The 24,734-nt window shown below is 42.9% G+C and overlaps 1 protein-coding gene across 1 annotated transcript in view; it reads right to left on the bottom strand.

Moving 5' to 3' along the window:
• Window positions 1–10,803: 10,803 nt before the first annotated feature.
• CNTNAP5 (contactin associated protein family member 5) overlaps window positions 10,804–24,734 on the bottom strand; it is a 462,074-nt gene continuing 448,143 nt past the window's right edge. The window contains exons 23-24 of the mRNA XM_019480590.2: window positions 24,367–24,438; window positions 10,804–23,536 (exon numbers count right to left, since the gene is read on the bottom strand). Coding sequence (XP_019336135.2) covers window positions 23,340–23,536; window positions 24,367–24,438 — 269 coding nt within the window. The 3' untranslated portion in view covers window positions 10,804–23,339. The remainder of the gene's footprint in view (window positions 23,537–24,366; window positions 24,439–24,734) is intronic.

The raw sequence follows: 24,734 nt of genomic DNA, 5'->3' as shown, positions 1-24,734 counted from the left end.
CCCCATGTGTTTCAAAATAGCCATGGCATGTTTTATGTAAAGCTCATTCAATGAGGTTTGGATAAAGCAGCCCCCACAGCCATTTTGAAATGCACAGGGGCTTAATACACGTGACGATGAGGTGATGCGGGAGCGTTCTAGAACATGGAGTAGACTCAATTAATTGAGCCTCATCTGATGCATTCTAATCAGAACAGGTCAGAGCACATGGATAGGTACCCTAAAGTGCCATTCTGCACTGCCTTCTGCCTGATTTCAGCCTACCAAATCTAACTACTTTTCTCTGCCCATCAGACTAAAGTTTCACTGGGCACTAGGGCTATGCAAAGCTTCAGGAGGTGATTCAACTCAGAGGAGATTCGACTCAATTCATTGGCCAATCCTCTGAATCCTCAAATCAGGGGACCAATTAAAAGGTTTGAATCGATTCAAAGCTCTCCAAATCTTCAAAAAAGATTTGGAGAACTTTGGAGATTCGGGCAGTCCCCGGTGGCTGCAGCACGGAGCTGCAGCTGGACTTGGAGCTGGTAAGTACTAGGAGTGGGAGAGGGGACCATGGGGAGACCCTTGCCACCCCCCCTTGACCCTCCCCCACTCCAGCTCCCAGTGCTTTAAAGAAAAGCCCTGGTGCTCATCAGATGCTGCTGGGTGGGGGGCGTGATCCCCACTGCTCTCCACTGCCCCACGCTGCATGGGCCCCACTTGGGCCAGTTCCAGGCCTTTAAGAAAAAAACCTAGAAAAGCCCTGGGACTCACCACTCCTACAGAGGTCTTGGGGCTTTGGGGGCTCATGCAGGGCCCCCCACATGGTGTGGGCCAGTGGGGAGCAGTGGGGATCACCCCCCACCTGCAGGAACCTCGAGTGTGGGGCTTTTCTCAGGTTTTTTTTTTTCTTAAAGGGCTGGAGCTGGCTCAGGTAGGGCACCCGTGGGGGGGGGCTGGGGGAGTGAGGGGGCTTGGGGGGCTGGCTAATGTAGATCCCCCCCATGCAGCGTGGGGCAGTGGGGGGCACTGGGGATTGCCCCTCTCCCCATCCTGGCAGCATCCAGTGAGCCAGGACTTTCTTTCCTCAAAGAGTTGGGAGCTGGGGTGGGCCGGGCAGCCATTGCTGGGCTGGGTGGGATGGGTCTGGCTGATTCAGAGATTCGGAGATTTGGCAGCAGCCAAATCTCAGAATCAGATTCAACCGATTCGATTCAGGACAGTGATTCAAATCACCAATTCGAATCACTGTCCCCCAAGTCAGCCAAATCTGAATCCAAAGCAAAAAATAGCTGCTTCACATAGGCCTACTAGGCACATCTACACAAGATGCTACAGTGCAGTAGCAATGAGCAACCGTGCTGTAGCTCAGTGCTACCCTGCAGTAGTGTTCCCAGGCACTAACTGTGCAGTGATGACACTGTGTAGTAGTAACGAGCTACTGCACAGTAGCATTGGGCAAAAACCCTGCGACGATGGTACTGTGCAGTAACATCAGTTACCGTCTAGTCCTTTAGTAGTACTTACGCAAGTACTGACTACACAGTAACAGCTGAGCAGTGAGACATAACATGTGTGGTGAGGTCTTATGGCTATGAAAACATGCATAAACATTGCATCCAGTCTTTGATTAATATATAGTTTCATTAGATTTGTCAAGACAGGTGATACCAATAATATAGAAAATCTTCACGTCTAAAGAGGCTGTATTTCCTCGTCCCCTCCAGAAGTGCTGCATGCTAGGGATATAACCAGCACTGTAACACAACAGGTCTACAACTCATACTGGAGCTATTGTCTGTATATGACATTTCATCCCATTTTAGAGTTTTTAGCTCATATTCCTTCTAGTGCAGGTAGTGGCAGTAAGTGAGAGCCAAAAACCTTAAAGGTGACAGGTTTGGACCTGAATCAAAAGGTAGGTGGATGCTCCTCCTCCTCACTTCTTTTTTGGTACTTAGTCTTAAGGCTAAGATAACAGCCTTTAGCATAAATAGATACTTCTATGGATTTGAAGAGACTTGATCAGGGTGGAGTGAAATCACCCTTAGGTGTCTTATAGGTGGACTGGGAGCTGGTCTATAGTATATTTAGAGTAACAGGTACATCTTCATGAGCTTGCCTTGATAGTCGTATCTCTTGGGAAATCTTTGGTGGGGTAGAACCACATGAAGGGCTCCAGTCACCTCCAGTCACAGCCAAGGTCTCGGTGCCATCTCAGGATCATAGGAAAGTGATGGTATCTCAAAGCTTTAATATTGCCTGACCCAGAAAGGCCAGGGTGCTAGATTGGGCCTTTATTACAGGAGTCCTACTTGCTACTTGGCCATGTCAGATGATGAGGTGTCTCAATTCAACAAAATGCTTTATAATTCCTGAGTGAAATACTGCAGGGCTCCCTGCCTGGGCTTGCCAAGGGAACCTACTTTTTGGATCATCTTTGAGGTGTTCGCTGGGACCTGCTGATTCTCTGCTCTAAGCATTGTATCTGCATCCTGAAATGGAAGAGACAATTCATGAATAATCTAAAACTGATGACATCCCCTGTCACTATTATTTGCAGCGCACTGCTTGCTTTGTCTACTCCAAATGTAGATTCTGCACTCTCCCCTATTCCCTGGGCCAGAAATTTAGGCTTCTCTACAGCACTCGGGACATTTCTGTTTAGTAGTGCTGCTTCATATAAGCCCTGTTAATTAATAATTACTGGTTACTGTTAATTTGTATGGAAGTAACCCACAAGGTCCCCAGCTATAGACCAGGGCTTCACTGTGCTACATGTTTGGCAGACGTATATTAACAACAATAATAATAACAATAATAATAATAAAAACAATGCCTGATAGAGTATATTTATTATCTGCCTGGCAACTGTTGGCCACTTCATGATGACATTGATTCATTGGCTGCTTTCTCTTCTCTGCACCCATATGCCATAGTGGAGGCATGTTCTAGGACTACTGGTCTTTGAAGAACACTTGGGGCTGTCTACATCATCTCTATGCTGTCCTGGGGATCATTGCCAAGAAGCACATGTTGGCCACTTCATCTTACTCTGCGGGTGCAAGATTTGGGTAATAATGCAATACAGATGCCAGCGAACGTGTCTGTGGCAGATGGCATGGAAGGGATTCTGGGCACATGCTCAAAGCCACTCTAAGGTGGTTCCATTACCCCCTTTGGGTGTAGGGTATGCTTCATAGAGGTAGTCCTGAGTCTGTATAGAGATGATACAGATGAGCCCTCTGTCTCCAATCCATGTCAGGATCCTCTTGTGCACAAGGCACTGTACGGTCATAAGGGTCTCTTCCAAACCATCCAGTCAATGGGATTTTTTCCCCGACATCCCTGCTCTTTGTATCAGACCCAGAATGACCCACCACAGAGGCCTCAGTCCTGAAATGAATTTGCTATCAACCTCTCAAAGAGAGGCAAGTGTCCACATACCAGCTTAGGGTTAACGAATCTTGTGTCCATTTTTACTTCTTTCAAACTCAGTTTGTCTGTCTCTGTTGTCCAAAGATGAATTCCATAAGTTGGAATCAGGAATTCCTAGGCTTTCCATTTGTGTTAATTGGAAATGGAAATCTCCTCACTCCATGGGACTAAGTTTAATTGTGTAGCCTAGAGGCCATTGATACAAGATCTCTGCACTAGGGAAGGAGGGATTCTCCAGTCACTATAATGGGCTTCAGCTCTTCACTCCTCACTCGTGTTTCCTGCCCTTCCAGGCAGATGGATTGTACCCAGATACCCTTTTTCAGCTCTAACTATGGAGCTTCTTTCATTAGCTGATTGTGAGAACCAGCTGGCCTGGATTGTGCTGGCCTGCACAGGAACCTTGCCAGATAAGTCTTTTCTTCTTCAGCCAAGATAAGTGCTTTCACTGTAGCAAGCCCTGTGATTTAAGGGGAGCCAGGAAGGCTCCTTTCTTCTTCCCAAAAAATGGATGGGAAGAGATGGGTTGCAGCTTAGTGAGCACATGCCTGGGGACACTCTCATGAAACACGGCTGACACTAGAAGGAGAAAAGTGTTCCATCTTAATGTTTCAACCGGACTGCGCTATTGCTCCCTTGTGTATGCTAGGGATACACCCGTAATGCCTCCTAAGGAATGGCACGTGAAGAATGGGGGTGATTTCATGATGTTTTAATATTATGAGTTTGCTCTACTTTTCCAGTAGTCACAGTGGCGGCCGGGAGGGGGGGTGGGGGGGTCCACATATCATTTAAACCTCTTTTGGAAGCTAAGGGGTGTATCACCTCATTCTCAGTGGGGGCAGAAGACAGACCAAGGAGCAACAGTCTCAAGTTGCAGCAAGGGAAGTTGAGGTTGCATATTAGGAAAAAACCTTTCTCATGAGGAAGGTCGTAAAGCAGTGAAACGGGTTAGCCAGAGAGGCGATGCAATCTCCATCCTTGGAGGTTTTTTAAGACCTGGGTAGACAAAGCCTTCGCTGGGATGATGTAGTTGGGGCTGGTCCTGCTTGGAGCAGGGGGTCAGACCAGATGTGACCTCCTGAGGTCCCTTCAACTCTTGTTTTTAATAATTCTATGATTCACACAAAACAAGGTATTCCTGCCAGCCAAGGGACAGATGCATGTTGAGGAAGAAGTAGCCTCTTGATACGTCTTATCATGACTGAATGCAAAGGCTGAGAAAAATTATTCCAATCTAGTCCACAGAGTGCCCTGGTGCTGGGTCAGGGGAGCTTTTCGAATGCCGTCGTTGTCTGCAAAGTTATCAGTCATATGGCAAAGCATACACATCGGCCATAGGAAGACATCGCACTGATTATCTTGTCAAAGATATTTTTAAATTAGACCCAGGTGCAACATATCTAATAGGTTGTGCATCACCGCTTCCCATTGTCTTTCACCGAGGTCATTAAATAGTGTATGCAAGTGAGGGCTATTAAAATGCCCCAGGCCTGAACTGCAATGCCCTCTTCTTGTAGGTAGCCCCACCTGACATGCTGATCTCTTGTCCTACAAAGATCTCGTGGTTGCAGCAGGCTTCCTGAGGTTTAATCTATAGCCCAGCTGCTGGGAGGGTGTTTTAGTGCCATTCAAATTGTTCTGATTTGCAGTCAAAGCAAGAGCTGTGGTCCTGAGCTGGCTTTGTGGACTGGGGGAAGGGAGCAGGAATAGGGGCACAAAGGAAGTCTCCCCCAAGTCGGTGGGTATTGTGAGCACTGCAGCCTTGCATGGCTCAAAAACGAAAATTTATCTTCACTCTTTTTGCATGGAAAAGGAGGAAGACCCAGCAGTGATACTGCTTAATATACTGCTTTGGAGGTCTGGTTTCTTTTTTTGGCCATAGTCTTCTTAGATAGACCATGCGTGTCACTTTGGGCAAAAGTCACAAAGGGACTTTGGTGAAAGGATGTTGAGTTTTCCCAGGCCCCAATGATAGGTACATAGCTCCAGTAGTGGCATACACAAACCTGAGTTGCTTATACAGTGTGTGGGCATACTGAGTGAGGTACACGAGCACAGGATTCACGATAGACAGTGCCACGAGTGAGTGGACACTTAAGATAGTGCAGGGGGGAGTTCTGCAGTGTCTAACTGAGGGCTGCAGGCAGGTACCTCACTCCAGAAAGAGGTACATTTTGGATAAACTCCTTCCTCTTACATAAGTTATCCCTCTGGAAATGGGCAATGAGTGTAAACAAGATGAAGCATGGCTGCAACCTTGCAATGCCTGTCTCTAGGAGCAGGGAAAAGTCCCTGATCCAGGCCCTATTCCCAGAACGATTTGTGATTTTTATGTAGTGCCTTTTAACACAAAATGCATCAGCTCTGTGTGCAACATGGGGCAGCACAAAGCAAAAGCTTTGTTCCCAGGTGCAGAGTCTTGTTTCTTCTTGCTTATTATCTCTTTTTGGCTTTAGGAATGGTGCATTCTCGTAGTGGCAGAGCTTCAATAAAATAGATGGAGAGTAACCCTGTCCTGCTTAGTCCTTAACCCAGTAGCTAGGGCATTCTCCTGGGAGTGTCCTAAGGGGATGTACCTTCAATCTTGCCTAGTTTATGAATCCCAAGTAAACTGAGGGGTGAGATATGCCTTTAGATGCTCAGCTCAGGCAAGATAGTGGCTTCTCATGGCATGTACATAGGAAGAACCTAGAGGATTAAGTAACTATCAAACGGCCACTCTTTCCATCAGATCTTTTCTATACCCAATGAGGCACATAACAAAACCCACTCCCAGAAATGCCAGCAATCTCCTTAAAAAAGCTACGCTTACCCCCTCACAGTGCAGATTTTCTTCTAAGTTGTGGTTCTGCTCTTGGAGAAGCTTGGCAACCAAAAACTGCTATATCATGTTCCACTAATTTCATTGCACTAATTGGCGTTGCTGCAGTACATTAGAGACTATGTGCTAATGGGCCCAGCATCCTCTCTGCCCCACTGTGTTGTTCTGTTATATGCAAGATGGCTGTAAATCACACCCAAGTGGAGAAGTTTGGAGATAGATGCTTGATTCCCTGGAAGACCTTCTGTACCATTGTAGTGATGCAAATGGACTGTAACCCTGGGCAGTTGAAGATTTCCATGCTTTGGATAAGTTCATTTGGCACAGATTGAGTGTAGACACTCAAAGTTATTCTGTTTGTAACCTCCAAGATAGGTGCTATGCTCACAAGGAGGCTGGTCACTGAGATAGCCACATTGCTTATGTGCTCCAGCAATCTCCTGCTGTAGGAAAGACACCTTGGGCTGCTGGAAACAGCCCCAAGAAAAACCTGTTCAACCCTCTGTGATATATTCATGCTACTATGAATTCAGACACCCTGAGAAATTGCATGATGAGGAATAAGTTTTCTTTTCTTTAAGCTGATTATTCCTTGGTCATTAAAGGTTCTCTCTAGAAGAAGGGGAGCTGAGCTGATGGACAGTTGTAGTATAATTATTTCTACAGGGTGGCCTCAGCCAAGCAGACCCACGAAAGGCAAATCATTGGATGGGACTAAGGGAAGAATACAATGACTATAGTGTTAGGCCAAACATGCCTCACTGTTGTAAAAAAAAAAAAAGTATTCTTTTCCTGATATCCAAGCTCAATCTACTTTCTGCAACTTCAAGCCATTGGTACAGGTTTTGCTCTCTGCAGGGAGAGAGAAAAGGTGTTTTCCTCTCTTCTTTCTGACAGCCCTTCAAGTATTTGAAGACTGCTTTCATGTCCCCTCTTAAGCATCTTTTCTGCAAGCTGAACATGCCTAGTTCCTTCAGCCTCTCCTCATATGACTTGCCTTCCACAACTTTTATCGATGTTGTTGCCCTTCTCTGTGTGAGCAGGAAGGTTGAAAGCTGTGGGGCACATAACCCCAGGGTAGTGACAATGAGTGAGTCTGTCCCAGGGCTCTGGATGCTGGACGTGGACAATCCTGGCCTGCAGGTCCCTGATGGGATTGCCTTGGTGAGGGAACCCCAGACAGCTGTTCAGTGAAATTGACATTCTTGTCACTTTCATCTCCAAACGGACAAGGATGTGCACAGCTGCAGGGTCTGGGAAACTTCCCATTTGCAGAAATTCAAACAAACAAACAAAAACCCTATTGCAATTTGGACTGAAAAAAAATAAAATAAAACCAAAACAAAACAGAATGAGAAGAAAATATTTCAACTGAATGGCAACCATTGATTTTAGTCAGCTCTATGGCTGAAATAGGTGAGCAATGACTCTATCAGGGAGCATTAATACAAGCCATTTATGAACTGGAAAAGTGGTGAAGTGACACTTTTTTATTTGCCTTTAACGCTCTTGCCAATGAGGAATTATTAGTTAAAGCAGTAGAGAGATAGAGAGAGAGAGAGATCCCATATGATGCTCATATGGCTGCAGCTCATTATCTTGTACAACAAAAAATAAATAAAAACTGGCACAGGCTGAAGGATGGTATCTTTGGCTCTACAGCTACATACTTGTTGCATGGTGCAACATTTTGACCTCTCTTCCAAACATGGTTGACCATCCCTGAATGAAAATCAATGGCTCTTTCCAGGCCATCAAATAGAAATATGTGTTTTCATTATACAACTATAATTATTTAATACAGTTCCCTTTAATAATGGTTGAAACTCAGTTATTGATGGCTCAGGAAGAAAGAGGAGGAATATATCCTAAGCAAAATGGCCTATAGAGATATTGAAGTAAAAAAATAAAAAGACAGATTAATATTGGTTTAAAGCCTTTTCCAGTCTGTGAACTGTGGTGTGAAGTTGATTCCTCAGGAATGGCTTGTGACTTGTAGTACTCCTCTTACCTGAGCTACCAAAAGCAAATCGCTCTGATTACTGAAGAGACCAGGCAGGGAGGGAAGAGTCTTGAGAGGTAATCTGTCCCATCCTTGCTTTCCTGCAAGTCATTGAGCCACCATGAGCTATTATTACTGCTGGAAGGAAGCTCTGAGGCAGAAGTGATTTTCTGGCCATGTTTGCACTACCACTAAGCCAAGCCCCCTCTTGCTTGTGCCATGCACTGCCAAATTCTGGAAATGAAGCAATGTATAGATTTTGGAGAGGGGTCAAGCACTTACCCAGAGCCGCTTTCCATCTCTCTGTCTCTGATGTACTGGTATAATGTGGCCAAATTGCTTCATTACTGTGATTTGGTGCACCTGGAGAAGGAGGGAATAGGTGGGCATCAAGCTTGGTGGGGCACCCCCAGAGTTGGCAGGGAAGCAACGTAGACAAACCCTTGCTGTCACACGAAGTCTTGGAGGCTGCTCCTGAGATGGTACCCATTTCTTTAACATGTCTCACAGAAAGCTTATCATCCTGCTAGGTTCCTTGACCCCCACCACCCAAAACCCCTCCCCGCCCACCACCATGGTGTATGATCGCCTCAATTGTTCTCCAGAATTGGTAAGTGTCGGAGGAATAATGGGTATTTGAAACCAGGCTTTTGTACCTCAACCACCCCTTCCTCCCCATGGTATACGGTGTCTATATGGTGTCTTTCTGTGGTGAAAATTCAGGTTGGGAGACGTGGATGTGGCTTGTGCAGCACCTAGCACATTGTGGGAACTGTAGAGATCACCAGGTTCAATAAATATAGGCATACATAAATAAGAAGTCCTAAACAATGTGGAGCAGTAGGAAAGCTCTGCAGACCCTTGGTCTTTCTAATTAACAAACGAACTGCTTCCTAAGTGAAGGACCATCTGCTAATTCCCAGCTTCCTATTAGGGAGCCCCTGTAAATGATAACTTCTATTAATGCAGGAACCACGGATGTGGTTTTCCTTCAGTGGAAATTGGGAGGGGAGAAGGGAAGGACAGCTAGTTAAATAGAAAGCAGGTGCTAGTAAGGAAGGCCCACCCCTTAAGCATGTTTGCCCCCTGATACCAATGCATAAGGACTAAGTTTTTATAGGTATCTTCAGCATTGTAGGCTCTCACTGCTGGGCAACCTACCATCCAAGTCATATGCCCATGATGCATCTACAAATGTCCTTGGCATTGAGGTGGGGCTCTGAGCAGCTTGGCTATGGAGCAGTGTCAGCATGCATGTGGGTTGCTCTTTGTACGATCTCTGGGTAGAAGCGTTAAGTGGTCACTGAGTGGTGGGATGTTGAGGATGTTGGTGGCACCTACATGGAGTGAGGTGCCTAAGGGCCAGATTTCCACAGGGACTTAGGAGCTGCTTTCCAGCTGAATGGGCCATAAAACCTTGAACCTTCTTCTACAATTGTGTTAACCACTGGGAACTTTCAGATGATAACTCAGGCCATCCCCTGCCATCACGTGTCTTTTTGGATGTGGCTGTGAATCCTCTAGATCTTGCACTAGAGAGGTCCTCTGCCTATCTCTAGTGCTAAGAGGCTTTGGACAAATCAAGTAGACTCTGGGTGGGCAATGATAATTTGGGGATACTTGCATGCCATGTCCTTGGGCATCCTAAGACTGTCACAGAAGAATGAATTCTGACCATTTATTCTGAGGCTGCACGGGCTGGTTGCCAAAAAACATTGTGTAGCTGCTTTTTGGTGTAGGCCCAGAGATGCTTTTGGAGTCAGAGGCTTGGACATGACACTGTGCATGCCTGGCACTGCTGTAACAGTGACCACATGTACGTGTTTAGTATGTGGTGCATGAAGAACAGGGGCTAGTGGGCATAACTAGTTTCTCAGTGGTGGTACACGCATCCACCTGAGCTGATCTCAGCCTCTGAACCTTGTGGAAAACTGTCCAACAAAGCCTAATTAGGCTCAAAGGAGCCTAAGAGATTTAGAGGCTCAGGCTCCATGCAAAGCCAATGAGACTGGTTGCCTAACTTCCTTAGACTCACCGCTGGAATTATTGAGTCTGATCTGCTCAGCATCTGATCAGCTCATAAAGCTCACATTATAGATGTATGTGATGATGACAGCGTATGCCGCTGAATCCTTGTTACCTCCATAATGTGTCATTGCATGAGAAATTAAGGATAAAAATGGTGAGTCAAAGTATTGGCACACAGAGTATAGATGACTAGAAAGCTGTCTTCAAAGGTGCTTTGTAACCTGAATATCTCCACACGTGCCTTTTGTCCACTAGACACGTTTGCCCTCATGCATTTCAGAGGCAGATGTTGCAAACCAGCTTTAATTAACAGTCAGGGATGTTGAGCAGTGATGAGACATCCTGTGACAGCACTTTTAGCAATGCTTAAAATTGATAGATCGGAGTAGTGGGAGTTTCATATTTTACTAGCATCCAGGCTAAGCCTGTTGTCAGTGATGTTAATAACAAAAATGAACGAAAATGCAAAATCCCATGATTAGCATTTTAAATGCCCATTTATCTAAGAAAAAAACACAGCAGTAGGCTCTTGTCTTCCACACAAAATCATACAAAAAGCTCTTTTTTTTTATTAAATATACATTATTTACAGTTTAAGTCTTTCTTCTGTACAACAGTAACCATAAAAACAAAAGAAGCTAAGGCTATCTTTTTTTTAAATTCCCCATACAGTGTATTAAGACATGTTACATGGTCTACAAAACTGTCTTGGACTGAGGCAACGTCCTGTGGCATTGTCTTTAGAAAACCAAACAGTGGAAGGGGGAAACTAGACCTCCTCTTTTTTCTTTTTACTGTAACTCAGAGACTCTTGAATTACTCTTAATAGACCTTTCTTGCCTTGCTATTTAAACTGACCATCATTTCAAAGGATTTTGGTATCATTTGAGTAGAGCAAAGAAAAAAAAAAAAGAATGAGGATGGCTCCATATCTATCTAGAAAAACCCATTAATATAACTTCTGACATATATAACCACTTTTCCTTTGCTTGGCCGCTCTTTGTCTTACCAAAGAAGGAAGTTTTCCTGTTCAGTGTGGATTCATTTTCCATGTAAGATGCAATTCACCACAGCACCCTCGGGGACTGAATCCCATGAAACACAAAGACAAACTCCCACAGATGTCTATACATTTTGGATCAGGCCTGAGCCTCCACAAATTCCCAAAGGCAGTTTAAAATCTACGTAAAGGGCTTCAAGGGGGTTATACGTTCTGTGTATTTCACTAATTGTTGAGAATTTCACCCCCAATGCCCTTAGGAGCAATGTCCTATTGCACCGAATGCAGCTAATGTTGGCCATAGTCATGATTGAGAAATGTAAGGTCTTGACTTGAACTCGCAGTTGTCAGGACCACCTCAAAGAAATCCAGCATTACCCTTGCCATGGGCTATCAGAGACTAAATCACAAGGCAAATTCATCCCTATGGAGCTCAATTGACTTCAGCAAACTTAGCATCAGGAGTGCATCTAGCTTGGTGGGTTCCACGCAGATTTCAAGACAGGAAGTGAATATGAAGCTTGGTCTCTTGCTATCATTGAGATAAAAGAGACTATATGAATAATTCATTGCAAGACTCTCAGAGGCAACCGTGTGTGGCTGGATGCCTGAATCAACAAGCCTGTTTGTTGGTTTTAACTCTGAATGTTAATGGAAGGAGCTTGGGTGCCTGATTAACTCACTGCATCTTGAGCTGTATGAGTGGCTGCTATTGTTTTTGTCTATACTTCACCTCGATAGAGACAAGACCCCTTTAATGTATGGCAGGTGTGCAATGACAAAAAGTACATCTGAAAATTTCTTGCCTTAATGATGCAAGCAGGAAGGGGCGAAAGGTCTAAAGCTGGCATGCAGATGTAAGAAAATCATTTCCCATGCAGAATATCATTGGCACTGAATGGAAACCCTGTAGGAACGTGATGTTAAGTACAGCCCAAAGGGCAATGATTAGCACAGTAGGAAGCAGCTGTTCTGAGTATGTGAACAGGAACAGCCACCACCCCTAAGTGAGGGAAATAAAAGAGAGAAATAAAATACAGAGGAGACCCTCCAGAGGAGTGTCTACACATCATCTTCATGCACCTGTGAGCATGACCCTGGACCATTCATTGCCCACGTACTTCAGCTTCACATGGGCTGAATCCCAGGGATGAGGTCCCATAAGCTGGCCCTGAGCATATGCCAAAAGCACAGTGGATTGTGTAAAAGTGGTGCTGGGCACATACTCAGCACTATCTTAAGGTGCCCCCAATGGCTCAGTTTGGGGAATTGGCATCCCTGGAGCAAGAGTGAGTGGGCAGGGCATGAAAGCCATGCAGAAACATGGCTAAGTCAACACCATTATCTTGATCACTTATTGTCTGTATAGACTGTAAGTTCATTGGGGATGTGGCACATCTTCAATGACTTCAGCTGAGAGACCCTGATTTACAACACCATGTACGTGTGTCTTATTTAGCAAGGAACAAAGTGCCGGCCCTTGGCAAAAAGACATACTGATTTCATTACTGGTTCCCTAAACAATATTCCCCTTACTTTCCACCCTCCTGATTTGAGTTCCCCAAATATCAACAAAGTAGCAATAAAAGAAAGCAAACCAAAGCACCCTCCCACCCCCAAAAAATCCCCAAAGTGGATGTGTAGTGAGAACATCAAAGCAAAATGTTGCCTTAATCCTTCCTTAGCTCTGCTTGTGGCCACTTTGTAGACTTAGTACATTACAAAAGACGAACGACGAGCTTACAAATTACAATAGTTCACCAGAAAGTGTGCTTTTTTGTTGTTTTTGTTCTCAGAATAATTTAGTGCAAAAGCTCACAAAAATAAATACCAATACATAGAACTATTAAAACTCCTATAGGCATGGCTCCAACTGAGCAGAAGGGAGGACGTGGGGGTGGGGCGGGGAGGGAAGCCACCCTGCCTTCCAGCCTGATATTTCCCATGATATTTCCCAGCTTGAAAGAAAAGTATGTTTAGAACTTCACGTATCAAACATACACAGGAGAGAGGACACGCAGACTGCATTGGGTGTCTGAGTTCTTGTCATTGGCTTCAAGAAAACACAAGAAAGCCCAAAACGAAATGAAATGAACCACAGATTTAAGCCTTATAGCTTTGTTATAAACTTGCTTTAAGAGCTCGAATAAGAACAAAGGGCATGAGGCATCTCTGCATGAAGTTAGCTTGCATGGCATAGCAACCCTAGGAAGTTTTATCTAAGTTAATATTGATGCATCTCAGACAGCACTGGGAATAAAAGATGGATGCAAAAAGGGCAAGCAGGGGCGGGGGGATGCATGTTAACCCCGTTATACTGGTGGCAGTCCTACAAAACAGTACTGACTTCAAGAAGGTTATTACAGGTTTTGTAGAATCATAGAGAATGAGGGTCGGAAGGGGTCTCAGGGGTCACATCTAGTCCAACCTCCGGCCCAAAGCAGGACCAGCCCCAATGACATCAACCCAGCCAGGGCTTTGTCTAGCCAGGGCTTAAAAACCTCTAAGAATGGAGACTCCACCACCTCTCTGGTTAACCCCTTCCAGTGCTTTATTACCCACCTCGTGAGGGTAGTCTAACCCAAACTTCCTTTGCTGCAACTTGAACCCAATTGCTCCTTGTCCTGCCATCTGCTCCCACTGAGAACAGCCCAGAGCTCCATGCTCTTTGCAACCCCCCTGCAGGGAGCTGAAGGTTGCTATTCAATGCCCCTTGGTCTTCTCTTCTTCAGACTAAATCAGCCCAGTTCCTTCAGTCTCTCCTCACAAGTCATGTGCCTCAGCCCCAAAACCACTTTCATTGCTCTCTGCTGGACTCTCCCCAATTTCTGTAGGGGTTGGGAGGGCAGGCATACTGGACACGGTACTCCAGATGTGGCCTCACCACTATTGAATAGAGAGGAATAATCACTTCCCTCCATCTGCCGGCATTGGTGGAGGGGAAAGGAGGCTTTGATCTGAAGACTGGTCATTTGATGCAACCAGGGAAGAAAGAAGCAAACAAAAAGGTGTAAAATGACGGCAATTTTCAAGCATTAGTTTGATGCCCAGTAAGACTAAATATCCATGCTCCCAATGACTTTACCAGGAGAAGACTGAGCCACACGTTAGATACCCAAGAGGGGTGTTTATAAGGCAGAATCTACACATTAACAAACCTAAACATCTAACTAAACTAAGGCATGTCTACACTGCAAAAACAGCAGTTTTCTGAACTTGGTTGACAGTAACAATGAAGGGAAAACAATGTGGACGTAAATTTGGATGTGCTGCCAGAACTCAAGCTAAGAGATGTGTCTGGGGTTAAACTCAAACTCATAATCCAATTTAAAACTCAAATTACTTTGTCTTAACTGCAGTTTTGTTTGACATTTGCTATCCCAGTGACTAGTCGTTACACCCACTCAAGTTCACAACACACTGTATCTCTAGGTGTAGACATACCCTCTATGGCCAAGAAAAAGAAGCGTAACTTTCTGAATTATATTTTAAAAAATCCAGCCCTTTTAGCTCTAATGAAAAGAAGATTGAATTTTCATGTAAAAACAAAGAGAAAGCAACACAGCAATTCTTGCATCTGGAGATGTCACATTCAATATACACTTTCATTAGCTTAATCTAAGCCGCCCGGTGCCCGGTGCAACACTCACACTTGCCTCTATACTATAAACTGCTGTGTCTTTCCTGTGAGGTCCCATGTACTTTTGATATATTCTATTCAATTTAGGGCTTCTTTTGATCCATTTTATATGGTTTTAATGTAGCAGATGAAATGTTCGAAATCCCCCATCTGACTAAGATCGTTTTGGAAGTAACTTTGGGCCAAAATTTCAAAGGTATGGGAGTACCCAAGATTCACACAGATATCCACAGGGACTCTCAAAGGCACCTCCCAGCCAGTTTAGCTGCATAACTTCCAGTAAAATCATTCAGAGTTTGTTGTCTCATTTTGGGCATTTCTGAAAACCCTAGTAGGCATTGATCTATATTGTCTGGCACCTAAATAACTTTGAAAATCAATATGACACAGGTTCCTAAAAGGAATTGGGGGCGGGGGGGAGAGGAGGGGGTGCAGACATGTTAACCCAGTTACACTGGTGTCAGTCCTACAAAATAGTACCAATTTCAAGAGGGATATAAACGCAAATAAAACAAAATATAAATAAAAGTGAGTTGCCCACACACTTTTGACAAGCCCTTTACATATCTATCTGCATCTTCTGTGCTTCAAGATCTTTAAAACCAAGGTCCTTAATAATTAAGTCACTTCTCAAAATGGGACTCAGTGGCTAAGTCCTCTGTGTATTTAGCCCTACTTAACTGATTTGGAAACCTGATGTTCTAAAAACCAAAAATCCCAAACAAACAAAAAAACTTCTGCCCAGATGATGCTGTCTATGCTAAGCTTTTCACCAGCAACTTCCCCTCAAATGCCTAAATGTCTCCCAGAGGCGATGCATAAAACCACATCAAATCCAGATGCTAAAGCTGCACAAAACCTTGCGTCACATCTCAACTGCATCTGGGGCCATTGAGGAGATGTTACTTTGCCTATTTTATCTGCAAGACCTGTAGTCATAGTCATGCAAAAACAATCATTAAGCAGAGGAGATGGTGGTTGTGGTGCCTTTTGCCTTACACCCAGTCTCTCAATGGTTCAAACACTTGCCTAGGATATGGTCTTCCAGGCCATGGTTACTCATTCCCTTCCCAATTTGTAGGAGGGATTGGGACTTGGGTCTCCTATCTCCCAGGTGACTGTCCTAAAAATAAATCCATGAGATGAAAGGGGAAGCCACCCTTTTCTCCCAGTTGCAACATATCATTGAAATCAATGGGGATGTTTTGGCTGAATTAAGATTTGAGACCCTGGCCAATGTCTTCAAAATGGGATTTGAGCTCACTTCATCTATGACAGAAGGATGCTCATTGCCCTGCCCAAGATCAGAATCTAATTAATCCTTCGGAGAAGGGTTAAACATCTTTGTACAAAATAAAGGGAGAGTGTTTTTAGGAAGAGATGAGTTGCTTCAATATGATGTTTTTGAATGGTGACCTTCACCACTGTTTTTGTTTTAAGTTTTAAAGCACTCATACTTCCTGTGATACAGCATCCTTTCTGGAGGAGCAGGAGGGAGTGTGGGCTGCCATTTAAGGTGGGCAGCAGCATACCTTTCCAGTAAGGGAGTCCAGATAAGAACAGAGTTTGGAGGTATGTGGAAGTGTGGACTGAAAGGCTGACTAGATGCTTCATTGTTCACTTGGTGGTGAACGTTTTGGCCACAGATTCAATTAGCCCAGTCCGGGTATACAACCTGGGTGATGTTGTTATTGTTGTTGCTGAATATTGTCTTTTTCTAAATCACAATTTTTTTCTTTAAAAAAATGTGACCAGGGTAGTAGTTTCCAAAAAACCATCTGTGATTTTTTTTTTAAATCAATATTCTTAAAAAGGTATGTTTTTATTCACAAAAGATGTGGTTTACTACTGAAAATTCCTGTTTGGGTAAATAAAACAATGAAAAACCATTTTTTTCATAACAGTTTGGGAAAAGCAGAAAAACTCTTGTGATGAATGGAAAATAGGTCTATCTTGAACCCTGAACAATGGGAACATTTTTTTAAAAGGGTTTACAAAATTACTCCCCCACTTTTTGACCAGCTCTGATTGACATATTAGTAAAGTGGATGCTAACTGCAAGGAAGGAAGACGCATCTAAAGCAAGAAAAGGGGGGAATTAACTGTGAAGTTTGCCTCTTATATTTGATGAAGCATATTTTGATTTTCTGGGGATTTGAAATGTGTCTTTTAACTTGTTTCTTTTTAAAAGAATATAATACCATAATGTACAAAATATAATTTTGAGTGTATAGTGCATACAAAAATGTGTCAACTTTCCTAAGCAGGGGTCTTTAGGTGTAGTAGTATATGTTTTATATTAATTAGATCTATATGTACAAATATAGGTATCAAGCATTATATAGTCCTACATGAACTAAACACATTCTTGACAAATTGGAGAACTGGTCAGAAATTAATAGGGTGCAGTTCAATAAGGACAAGTACAAAATGCACTAAGGTAGGAACACTTAACTGTGCAAATGCAAAATGGAAGATGACTAGCTAACAGCAGTTCTACAGAAAAGGATCTAGGTGTTTTTGTGGATAAAAAACTGAAAATGAATTTAAAGAAATGTCACATTGTTATAAAAAAAAGTATCTAAAGGCATGTCTACACATGGCCATATGCTTTATTACTCCTGTTAGAAGTACTCAAGCATGGTGCAGTATGAGCGGTTACTGCACTGTGCATGTGGTACATGGTTAGATTTTGCTGCTACGTCATCATAGCGGTGTGCTATACCGGGGGGAAACACCACTATATTGCCGTAGCTATTGATCATGTATAGGTCCACCTGATCGCTATGTCGTCATGCTAAGCAGTACTAAGACCTCAGCTAGAGTCACTATGTCCAATTTTGGGCACTGAACTTAGGAAGATGTGGGCCAATTGGAGAAAGTCCAGAGATGAGAAGAACAAAGATGAGTGGAGTCTAGAAAACGTGATTCATGAGGAAAGACTAAAAGAACTGCCCTTGTTTAATTTAGGGGAAAAAAAAGAAAAGGGAAGTGGGGGGGGGGGGGCTGAGATGATCTTTAAATATGTAACACGTTCCTGAAGAGGTGGGTTATAAATTGTTTTCCATGTCCCCTCAGGAAAAGACAAAAAGTAATGGGAATAAATGGCAGCAAGAGGGATTTTGATTGGAGAGGAACTGGTGTAGACTACCGAGGGAGGTTTGGGTATTCGCATCATTGCACGTTTTCAAGGACCGGTTAGATAAACATCAGACATGATCCTGCCTCGGAGTGGGTGAATATGCTAGATGACTTCCTGAGGTTCCACCCTGCCTTATATGACTACCTGGGCCTATTTATCTGTCCTTTATCATAAGGTTAAACGAAGATAATAAGCAAACTAATTGGATTTAAAAAAAATTGAAAACAAGCAAACAAAAGCAAACCAGCAGCAACAGGTCCTCAAGGAATCTTCTGTGAAAGATAGAGGACAACAAGATGATAAAGAGCAGCCAGCATGGGTTCACCAAGAACAAGTCATGCCTGACCAACCTGATTTCGATAGGCTGTACGGGTGGGTGTAGAGCAGTGGATGTGATGTGCCTGAACTTTACAAAAGCTTTTGATACTGTTTCCTGCGACATACTCATTAGCAAGCTAAGGAAACACAGATGAGGCAAAAATATTGTAATGTGGATGCGTAACTGGTTGGATCATTATGCTCAATGAGTAGTCAGTGGCTCAATATGTAGTTGGGAGGAAGTATCAAGTGGAATTCCCCAGGGGTCTGTCCTATGATATTGTTTAATATCCTTATTTATAATTTGGATGATGGAATTGAGTGTGTGCTTAGCGCATTTGCAGGTGGCACCAAGGTGGGTGGAGTTGCAGACACCCAGCAGGGTAGGGCTAGGATTGAGAACAACCTGGATAGACTGGGAAAATGGTCTGCAATCAATCAGATGAGATGCAAAATTTAAAATTTGTCATGTTGAATCTGGGATAGAATAATTGCTTGTGCAAATACAGACTAGGGAATGAATGGCTAGACTGCAACACTGCAGAGAAGGATCTGGGGATTACAGTGGACTATATGATGAACATGAGCCAACAGAGTTCAAAAAAGTCAACAGCATCCTGGGTTGTATTGATAACCGTGTCACCTGCAAATCAGGGAAAGTGATCAAGGTAAAGACTTATAGGGAAAGACTGAAAGAACTAGAGTTATTTAGTCTGGAGAAGAGAAGACTGAGGGGGAGATTTGATAGTAGTCTTCAAATACCTGAAGGGCAATTATAGAGAGGCTGGAGATAAATTTTTATTGGTGGCTGTAGGGGACAGGTCTAGGAGCAACGGCCTCAAGCTATAGCAAGATAAATTTAGGCTGAAGATCAGGAGGAACTTTCTGACTATGAGGATGGTCAAGCATCATAACAGGCTGTCTAGAGAAGTTGTGCAACCTCCATCCTTGGAAAATCTCAAGAGCAGGTTGGACAGACACTTGTGTGGAATGGTTTCATTAGGGGTTGAACAAGGTGGTTGGACTAGATAACCTTATGAGGTCCCTTCCAGCCCTACTTTTTTACGATCCTATGAACAACATAAACCCCACAAATAAAATAATAAATACAAACCAACACAACTAACATGTTTTGATGCTGATTAAGGTCACGATCCAGCAAAGTACTTAAGCATGTCTCTAACTTTAAGCATTTAAATAATGTTATTGAAGTCAAAAACAGGAGATTACATTTCTGAGTCTGGGCTTATATGCATATAAATCTACTCACACAGATAAATATCTTGGGCTAGCAATGTTTACTAGGTACAAATAGCCTTGCATCCTGTGCTGAGATGGGGACTCACTGGTTCTTTCCCTTTGCAATTCCATAAATATACACATGCATCCTGTATTGCAATACTCCTGCCAAATTGTCATGAAACTGGTGTGTATATTATACATACATGAGGGTGCAAGGTGTGTAAATGAATGTGTGTGCATACAGTGCCAGAAATGCCCCTCATCTTGATCTTAGTTGAATATGATCAGCATGTTATAGGTCCCAATTCTAGGACAGGAAAAATAGACATGTCTTCTCAGAGACTTGAATAATGAGATGATTTTGCTTTATTACTCAAACTTTCCCTTTCCCATCCATTTTATCACTGGGTCTGCTTGGGGCTAGGCTCACTACATTTCCTTGTGACTTTTATGTCATGAAAAGAAAAAGAGAATGTAGCAGAGCACAAGGATGATTTATATCCGTTGTGTTGACCAGGAAAAAATGCACAGTACAGTAATTTGTGGGAAAAATAATTTATCTGACTAACATGTGGATGTCCTCCTCCTCTCTCCATTATTCTTCACAGAAGCAATTAACCATGTTATAAATTAAAAGCACCCTCTTGCTAAGATCATTTAAATGAGATGACTGGGACAAAATCTTGCTGAAAATAATGAGGGGAAATCTGGAGTCCAGAGAAACAGAAAAACACAATTTGTTCCTGTTTGTTTTTCTCTACAAAAAAATACTTTATCTATGAGAGAAGCCATTTGCCAAGGATCTTCTTGGTAGAAAAATTAAGTTTCAAGAAGGGATGCAGTTAATGAACAGGTCATTATGAGTTATGAAATGCAAAGGGAATCTTGAATATTCAAGCATTATACAAACAGCCACCATAAGACATGATAGCCGCTGCTGTCAGGAATGGGGAAAAGTAGCCTCATCACTACTTTGAAATGGTCCCACACTGTAAAGCAGATGGGTCAATCTGCTGTTCATTGTGTTGGCCAGGTTTTAATTTTAACTCTCACCTCAAAGGATAGCCAGCCAGCCAAAGATGATTACAGTGCAATTTAGAGAGTTGAATATCAAGCCAAAAGGGTCTCACATTCCTTCTCTAACCTAACTTCTTCTCTGAGGATAATCATAAAGCATCATTAAGCTAAGGGGCATTAATAAAATGGTTTTATCCCTCCCAAAAAACCCTACTGCACATCTATGTGATCTGTGCAAGTTCCAGCCTCCTAGGCTAGGGACAGAAGTTACACATAAACCGGTATAAGTGATCAGAAATTGGTTCAAATCTGTAACACAACAGAAGTTCGCTGCACATAAACCACTTTCAAATAGGCCAAAACAGGTTTAAGATAAACCTGGATGGATACAGTATCAGACTTAACTGATTTAGTTTCAGTGAGTTTATTGAACTACTGTCCCAAATCCCCTCCAGATTAAAGTTCAGTCACAGTCCCCGAGCATCCCAGGATGCTTTGTCCCTCCCCTGCTAGTCGCCCCCTTACAGGGTTGGTAGGCTAGCTTTGGCCCACATTGTCTGCTCCAGCTGAGCAGGGAGGCATGCTCTAGCACCCTCCAGCTTCTGCCCTGGGCCACTGCAGGCATGTGGCTGCATTTCTGGAATGAAAAGTGAATGTCTGTTCACTTGCTTATCGGTTCAGTCTACACAGTTTAGACTAACCCACAAAGACTGAATCAATTCAGCCTTGCACTTTTTGACTGTCCATACTTAGCCCAAATGCTTTGTGCATCTACATTTCAATCTACTCTTTGTCATAAGTTTTGATCCTACTCATTTCATGAGTTTAAATCCCTGTGGTCCTAAAGAAAACTGTATGTGGCTTGGTAATGGTTTGCGACTTAGCGGGAATAGATCCTCGCATGGGGTTGAATCTTTTGAGTCTTCTCCAAAGCTCAAAGACGACAAGAGGAAGATTCCCATTTTATGTGAGGATTGGAGCAGAACTTTCCACTGACGCGTTCCTCAGGCTCCAATCACACTGTCACTGTCTCTTAGCAATAATAAAGGAAGTGTGGGCACCATGCAAATGGATGCTGGGTTTAGAAAAACAAATGAGCAAGCAAAAACAAAATACTTCTGCAGGTGCAGCATTTTCCCTTGTCACATTATGCAAGCAACGTAGGGATTTAACACCATGCTTAGGCATCAGGAGCATCTACACATTCAATTAATGCATTTTATGTAACGTGCATTAAATATAGTACCTCCATTGTGAGGTACTAGAAAAAATATGCATTAGCCTATTTTAATGTACATTAGCTAAAGAGCACAGCATTTGTGACACTAATGAAAATAAAAATAGGCTAATACACATTAAACTGCATGTGTAGATGCACGCACTGAGGAAGAGTAAAGCTGGCCATAATGGAGCCCTGACGATTTGTTTTGCCCAGTATCCCTAACAGGATAGAAAAGAAATCTTTGGAAAACAAGAGAGAAGAAAATCAATCAATCAAAATTCAGACCTTTTGACACGTTCCCTTAAGACTTTTCCTTGTGAGTTTGCTAAAGTGGCTTTATAGAAGCCACTTCAAGCCTTTTCCTTAAACATAGCTTTGGGGCAAACATCTTGGTTTCTACAGACAGGAACCACTGTCCTTTCTATCATGCAGTTTTTAAAGCAATTTAATAACAGTTTGGGCTGGCTTCTTAACCAGAAATCAGCACGATTTAGGTCAGATGATTGGAGTGCTGTTAGTTTCCTTCTTAATTTGGTTGTGTTTTGCCCCAATAGGTTAAATGGTTGACTTCAATACATGATCACCCTCTATATAATGTTAACTGGTGTATGCTGTACTTCTAAAGTTACAGACGAGTCAGAGAAATTTATAGAGCACCTAACTTCTAGCAGCTTCCTAAAACCCTTGAAGAGTCAAGCTACAATTTTCCATGCTTCATCTAAATTTATGCTAGAGTACGCTGGTTCGAAATAGCCAGCCTTATGAAACAGTGGTGTACAAGGTGCACTGGAATGGCATTCTGGCCAAGGGTGTTATCCATATTCCTATTTTTAAAACATTTTTAAGCCTTAAAGTTACAGTAAAAGGACAGCAGGGTAGGGGAAGTAGCCTAAAGAGAAAGAAAACAATGCTTTTAATGCCATTCCAGACCCTCAGCTGGTATAAATTGTCATAACACTACTGGAATCCATGGAGTTATGTCAATTTATATCTGTTGAAGATATAGCTGGTGCTTTATGACTGGTAGAAATGCACCTGGAAATGTTCTCGTTCGTTCCCTCTACCCTACCCCAATAGCTGTAGTGCTACTTATTTAGCTACTTGACCTCTAGTTTATATCGCTCAGGTCAGATGCAAAGTGATGGAGGAAATGGCTCAAAAAAAACCCAACAAAAAACCAACAACCCCAACATAAGACTTGAGAAATCCAGGAATTTAAAACAGGCAACCATGCGTACATGTGGATCTTATTCTGTCTAGAGTAGAACAGCAGGTCTCTTGAGTTTAAGTGCAACTGTGACAGGTTTTTGTGAGGAGAACGAGGCACTGTCGTTGCTGCCAATCTCTCCTGTGCAGGGTGGTCTCTTTCCGTAAGAAATAAAGCTTGCAGAAATGAGCGTGTTTTAAAAAAAAAAGAAAGAAGGAAAGACAGAAAGAAAAGAGGGACAGGGGAGGAAAATGTGTCAAAGGATCGGGAGAGTCCATCAGATGAAATATTCCCGTTTGCACTCGCTCACTGTATTCTGCAAGTCAATATCAGTCTTAAAGGAGCGGTCAAGGTTTTCTGGGTACTCTTTCTCTTTTGCCTGGTTACTTCGATGCGTCTGTTTGTGCTGGTAGAGGAATCGACTCATGATGGCAACGATGCAAAAGATGATGAATATCACTACTGCTATTACACCTGGGGGGAGAGGAAAGGTAAATAAGAATTTGAAGGGAAAACAAAAAAAGATTTCACTAGTGTTGACTGGCAAATAGATCAGGTAGGTCTGTATTTATCCTCTTGTGGTGGGATTTTCAAAAGAAGGAAGCATTATAAAGTTAACTACTGTCTCCAGTGAGAACTCGGTGAATCCCACGTTCTCCAGACCCCATGCTTTATGCACCTGCTAGTTCCCCCTTTGCTGGACTTCCTTCTTATTAAATAGCATTTTCATATAACTTGCATAGATTTGAGCTGCAGGATGCAGGTGTTTGCCAAGCTCCAGTTGCCACAAAAAACAAGCATCAGGTATAATATGCTGGGTTGAATCATCTGACCAGACTGTCAAATAAACATAGAAAACAATCTACGGAGGCATTAGGACCACTCATGAGGCAACAGGTGATGTGGTTTATTAGCGAGTCTTCATATGGTCTGAGGAATTCCATCACAGACACCAAAAAGGAGAAAGAGGCCAGAAGACAGATGAGCCCTGACCTCCATGGTACAGTACTAATCACAGAGTTATACAAACATTTATAGTGTAGCTATGTCTCAGAAGGACAGGTGTTCTTTTGTATTTCATTAAAACATTTTTAAATTCTTCAGTGTAGACGATCTTTATTCATTTTATCCAGTCCCTAGCTATGTTGCATTTTGATTCCGAGTCGAACCTTGGGATTCTGCTAAAATATAGTAAAAAAGAATGAGCAGACTATGCTGCTGAGTCTTCACTGGAAATACCCCATATACATGTTGTGGTTAAAATTTGTTTAAATTATAGCATTAAAAAAAAAAATAAAGGTTACCTCCAATCACAGCAGAGTCACTTCTGACTGCATTGGTAAGTGGTTCCCTCTCATCTGTCTTCCCAAAGGGATCTGCAAATGATTAAGCACAAAACAAACCATTTTCTATAATCAAGATGCTGGATTTTCTTCTGTACTTTGAAAGAAGGTATCCGCCATGAGTTGTGGTCAACCTTCAAAATACATGGCGTGGGATTAGAGCATTTGATCAGTCCCCTTAAAAGCTGGTGATCACAGAATGAGATCCTTATGCCTTTTCAAGGACTAAGCTATGTGAAACATGGATAAAAGAGAACTAAGGGCTTTGTTGCAAAATGCCAGAACACTGAAATATTAAGTACTAGTGCTAGCTTGAGTTTGGAGCAGTC

Source organism: Alligator mississippiensis, chromosome 4, assembly GCF_030867095.1.
Source record: "Alligator mississippiensis isolate rAllMis1 chromosome 4, rAllMis1, whole genome shotgun sequence".
Lineage (NCBI taxonomy): Eukaryota > Metazoa > Chordata > Crocodylia > Alligatoridae > Alligator > Alligator mississippiensis.
This window is presented reverse-complemented; position numbering and strand designations above follow the sequence as displayed.